This window comes from Garra rufa, chromosome 2, assembly GCF_049309525.1.
Source record: "Garra rufa chromosome 2, GarRuf1.0, whole genome shotgun sequence".
NCBI classification, from domain to species: Eukaryota; Metazoa; Chordata; class Actinopteri; order Cypriniformes; family Cyprinidae; genus Garra; species Garra rufa.
Window position 1 is genome coordinate 31,568,832 of NC_133362.1, and position 5,956 is coordinate 31,574,787.

General features: G+C 36.1%; 1 protein-coding gene across 1 annotated transcript in view; it reads right to left on the reverse strand.

Annotated features, from left to right (window-relative positions):
* Positions 1-2,732, reverse strand: part of lrit3b (leucine-rich repeat, immunoglobulin-like and transmembrane domains 3b) — a 7,969-nt gene extending 5,237 nt beyond the window's left edge. The window contains exons 1-2 of the mRNA XM_073833588.1: positions 2,593-2,732; positions 1,946-2,400 (exon numbers count right to left, since the gene is read on the reverse strand). Of these exons, the coding sequence (XP_073689689.1) occupies positions 1,946-2,400; positions 2,593-2,717 (580 nt within the window). The 5' untranslated portion in view covers positions 2,718-2,732. The remainder of the gene's footprint in view (positions 1-1,945; positions 2,401-2,592) is intronic.
* Positions 2,733-5,956: the final 3,224 nt, after the last annotated feature.

Consider the following 5,956-nt stretch of genomic DNA (forward strand, 5'->3'; position numbering starts at 1 on the left):
CACTGCTAATATATTTCAAACTTTGTTTTACCCCTAAATGAAAAGGAACATTAGCAGTGGTATAGAGGGTTTGCACTTACGTCACGGTTTGGTCAGTTACTTGGATGCGCTGCCATATTAGATACTCAGATGTAAACAACAGCACAGCATGATTAATGTGCTACTGAATATGTTGTTCTGCTAATTTATGCTGTTTAAACCACAGAAAAAACGTGTGGAAGCTGCAAAATCATAAATGGCGCTTTTCCACTATACCAGCTCGCCTCAGCTCGCCTCGGCTCGCCTCGACTCGGCTCTCTTTGGTTTTCCACTGTGTAAAAGTTGTACCTGTACCGGCTTCCAGGTACTTTTTTTCGTACCACCTCTGGCGAGGTTCCAAGCGAGCTGAGGCGATACTAAAATGTGACGTGAAAACACAGCAGACTGCTGATTGGTCAGAGAGAATCGTCACTATTCACTGCGTCATCATTGCACGCGCCAGCAATAGTATCCAGAATAACCCCACCATTTTTAAAAAGTTTGGCCAGAGATTGCGTGACATATCCAATCCATTACATATTATGGCAACTCGGAAGAATACGCCGTGGTCAAACGAGGAGGTGCAGACAGCGGGTGTGTGTCGCGTAGAAGATTACATCACGGCAGTTTCTTGCAGTGTCGCTATGACAACCAGGTACTATTGTGGAGGTACAGGTACAACTTTTACACAGTGGAAAACCAAACAGAGCCCAGTCGAGCCGAGTCGAGCTGGTACTGTGTAGTGGAAAAGCGCCAATAGAGAACTTAGTAAGCAGGAAATGGCAAAATATTTTGACAAACTGAAGTTAATAGGTGGTAAAGATCACATGAGCTGTATTAATTAAGATAAGCCTAATATTTTACCTACATGACCCGAAATTATAAGAACAAACATGAATGATGTCAAAATTTTTTCTTTGGAAATCCTGGTTCAGTTTGGCCACAAACGCCTTTTGTTCCTCAGTTTTTTTGCACTCTTCTCCTTGATTTGTTATAACTTTTGGCAGTCTATAGTACTCCAAATATTTTACCTGATCCAACCAATTACTACAGCCCAAAACATGACAATAATTCACCATTTTCAGCAGCAATAATCTGCAAAATATGACAGTTTTGTTCAGTTCAGTGTCGTAAAAAAACACTCTATACTGTTAGCGAACATCCCAACACCACCGCTCTGATAAAAGCCGGAACAAACTTTTAAGGAAAGTCAAAATTTGACCAAATTTTCATTTTTGGGTGAACTATCCCTTTAAGTTTTAGGATATTGAAAACATTAAAGCGATAGTTCGTCCAAAATGAAAATTTTGTCATTAATTACCCACATGTCGTTCCAAACCTGCAAGACCTTCATTCATCTTCAGAATACAAATTAAGATATTTTAATGAAATCTGATAGCCTTCTGACCCTGCATAGACATCAATGCAACTGGCATGTTCAACGCCCAGAAAGGTAGTGTTTTCTTTGCATACAAAAAGTATTCTAGTTGCGTCATAAAATTACAATTGAACCACTGATTTTTTTTTTGAACCACTGATTTTTTTGACTATTGTATCAATGTCCTTACTAACTTTCTGGGCCATAAAACATTTTAGTTGCGTTGATGTTTAGGCAGGGAAAGAAAGTTCTCGAATTTCATCAGAAATATCTTAATTTGTGCTCCGAAGATGAATAAAGGTCTTACGGGTTTGACACGACATGAGGGTGAGTAATTATTGACAGTTGTTTTCATTTTTGGGTGAACTATCCCTTAAAGTCTTACTAGTCAAACAATCTTGAACCCAACCCACGGTATATTTACAACACATCATATTGTTGCCAGTACTATATGCTATATGTAGATATTTGACAAGTTATCAGTGAACATTTGCTTTCTTCATTTTAGTTATGACAGCCTAACAAATGATCTACAGTGTGGTGTTTCACCTAGAACCACCGAGCGCTGGGTCTGAGTGCTGTCACTGAATGGCCAGAGAGCAGTCAGATCGTTTGGCAGGGTGTTTAGCCTGTTGCTTGAGAGGTCCAAGTAAGTCACATTGGCGAGGTAACGCGCAGCGAGGGGTGGGATTCGTGCCAAGCGGTTATTGTGCAGTCCAAGGGTTCGGAGTCGGGGCACATCCCTGAGTCCCTCCCAGGGAAAGGAGGACAGGAGGTTTCCATCCAGTCGTAACTCGTGAAGGAAAGATAGGTTTGTGAAACTCCTTGGATGTAGAACGGTGATAGAGTTATATGTAAGCCACAGATAAAGCACTTCTGGCATGGCAGAAAAAGCACCTCTGAAGATTCTAGAAACCGAGGTGCGCTCCAGACGAAACTTGACTGTGTCACTTGGCAGATCTATTGGAATGGCAGTCAAGGCTGGGTTTTTGCAGAGCACAGTTCTGAGAGAAAACACAAATTTATTATTATATACAGACTTACTGCGGTTAAAAATCTACAACTTATAAACACTACTGGCACCCTCTGAAAAATAGTAACAAGACAACAAAAGAGTGGAGGAGAGGTTGTGGATGGAAGGAATCAGAAGCAAAGGCTTGACCAGGCTAAAAAGATTACAGAAATTTTGACTGTACCTGAGTCCCTTGGCATTGCTGCGACCATGGAGCACACAGGTGCACAGAGACGGGCATGATGGACTCTGTGCACAGACCACTAAAGCCAAGCACAAGGTGAGGTCTGCATACAGAAGTGGATGCATCTCTCTAGAGACGCACAAAGCATCTCACTCACTACTGTCCAAGGAAAGAAGTACCGCTCACTTTCTGTGTGAGCAGGAGTGTGACATTCCCAAACACTGTCGTAGATTAAGACAAAGACTAAAAGGATTAGTTCAGATTACTGTGGTGAGGAGCAGATAGAGCAGATAACAACACCTATAGTCAGTGTAGTGAAGAGAAACATGCCCTGGTACTGATGCTTTACAATAATAATAGAAGTACTATGGAAGATTAATTCAGTTCAATTTGAAGAATATGCGTATCTATACAGTAGTGGGGTGGTTGATAATGCTTATGCTATTCACGGATACAGTAGCGAACTGAATATAGCTACACAAAATTTCAATAGAATTGCCAGGCAATGCAAACTTCACAATGCAAGTTTGCACATCTATCAGTTTTATTAATCATTCACGCAAATGGAAGTAATAATTTGATACCTAGCTAGAGATGGGCCTGTCTGAAACTTTATTAAGCTTCAAACATGATTCTCTCGTGTTAAATCAGTGGTTTGGAGCTTTTTTCAGTCACATTAATGTAGAATGTTGGTTTCAAAACATTTCAAAATTCTGTTTTGGATTGACTTCAATTTTTATACATATAAAAAAGTATGTATATTTTGTATCTGTCAAAAGGTATGCTTTCTGGTGACTCTTTTAAAAGCAGATGCTTTTCATATTAAATTTATAATGAATGTATTACTATTTCTTGCAAAATTCGACATTCATGAATGTAAACTTCAAAGTAAATTCCAGAAAAGATATGATATATATTTGAATTTGTTAAAGAAAATAACTTAATTCTAAAAACTTAATTGCCTCTAAAACTAATATATGGTGTAATAAATATGTGACCCTGGACCACAAAACCTTAAGTCACTGGGGTATATTTGTAGCAATAGCCAAAAATGCATAGTATGGGTCAAAATTATAGATTTTTCTTTTATGCCAAAAATGATTAGGAAATTAAGTAAAGATCATGTTCCATGAAGATTTTTTGAAAAATTCCTACTATAAATATATCAAAATGTAATTTTGATTAGTAATATACATTGTCAAGAACTTAATTTGGACAACTTTAAAGGTGATTTTCTCAGTATTTTGATTTTTTTTGCATCTTCAGATTCCAGATTTTCAAATCTCGGCCAAATATTATCCATTCCTAACAAACCATATATCAATAGAAAGCTTATTCATTGAGCTTTCATATGATGTATATATCTCAGTTGTGTAAAATTTAACCTTATGACTGGTTTTGTGGTCCAGGGTCACATATAATCTAAAATACTTTAAGAGTATTTAATGTATAGAGGGCATGCACGCCACAGTTTGGTCAGTTACCCAGATGCGCAGCCATAGTGGAGATACTCAGATGTAAACAGCAGCATAGATAGCATGGTTTATGTACAACTAAAGATGTTGTTCTACTAAGTTATGATGCCTAAACCACAGTAAAAAATGTGTGGAAGCTGCTAAATCATATAGAGAAGGGCTTAGTAAGCAGAAAAGGGCACAATATTTTGAAAAACTAAGGTTAATAGGTGGTAAAGATACAAACAAGCAGTATTAATTAAGATATTAGCCTAATATTTCACCTACCTGCCCTAAAATGATAAGAACAAACATGAATGTTGTCAAGATTCTTGCCCTGGAAATCCTGGTTCAGTTTGGCAAATCACAAAGTACTTTTGTTCATAAGACAGTTTTTCCCACTTTTCTCCTTGATTTGCACGCTTCTCCTTCATCTTCATTTTGCTTTTGGCATGCTATAGTACTACAAATGTTTTTCCCAGTCTGATCGAGTAGTACAGCCCAAGGCATGACAATAATTGACCATTTTCAGCAGCAGTAATAAGCAAAATATGCTAGTTTAGGTTCTGTGGCATTGTTTACATTGAAGTTTATATCTTGCAAATCTTACTTTAAAATGCAACTCCAAGTTAAGTAAAAATTGCGACAAATAGGCACAAACAATTCTGAAGACATATCAATCTTCTCCCCTCAAAATCGCAATTTTGAGTTCATATATCACCACGTTCCAGCGACGTACAAAATAACGTCGCTACAACGAATGTGGGAATCACAAAGTTACGTCGCTGGAACGTTATTTGGAACGTCGCTGCGACGAATATGGTCCGGTCCAGTAACGTCGAAACTGGGAAGTTTGAGAAAAAATTAGATGTGATTCCAAGTAAAGTTGTTTCATTATTACGTAATTCTGTACATTCAATTAACACTGACCAACAACCATTTACTTGTGATATATTTATTGGTGGGATTAATATTGTTAAAGATAAATGCAGTAATAAATATATTAGAAATGTGTTAAAGACAAATTATCTGTCATGCTCAACATCCTTTTGGTCATCTAAGTTTGAAAATATTGAATGGAAGAAAGTGTGGTTAATAACAAATAAGTTTTTTATAAATAATAAAGTAAAAGAGGTATCTTTTAAGATATTACACAGAATTTATCCTGTTAAGGAATTATTTGAACGTTTCAAACTGGATCTGGAAAACTCTTGTGAATTCTGTGGTGTTGTTAAAGAATCTGTGACTCATCTCTTCTTTCAATGTATATATTCAAGATTATTTTGGATAGATGTTTCTAACTTTCTTTCTTGGTTGTTTGGTTCATTAATACAAATAGAAATGTATGATGTTTTTTTTTTTTTATACAAGATACTATTGGTTCTAAAAGTACAATTTCATTTCTTACGCAATTATTTATTTTACTTGGAAAATATCATATTCATGTTAAGAAATGGGCTAAAGCCAAGCCAAATTGTGAACAGTTTATTAAAGAAATTAAACAGTATGGCACTACTTTAAAAAAATATTAGAAACAGAAAAGCTGAGAAAACCTTTGATGCACTATGTCGTTTTAATTTTTTAAATTGTAATTTTTTTCTTTTCTCTGTCTGTATACCCTTTTTTTCTATTCTGTTGTGAGATGTATTTGCATTAATGTGTACATAATTGTTTAATAAAAAAATAAAAAATAAATAAAATAAAATAAAAAGTCTGAGAAAAAAAAAATCAGAATTGCAACAAAAAGTCAGAATTTTTCGTTTTTATCTTGCAATTCTGACTTTATTTCTCGCAACTGTCAGTTTTAATCTCGTAATTCTGACTTTATAACTCGTTAATATCTCAGTTCTGAGGATTTTTGTGTCGGTAACTGGACTCCATAGGTTCTAGTATTGCTCAGAGCTGGGTTT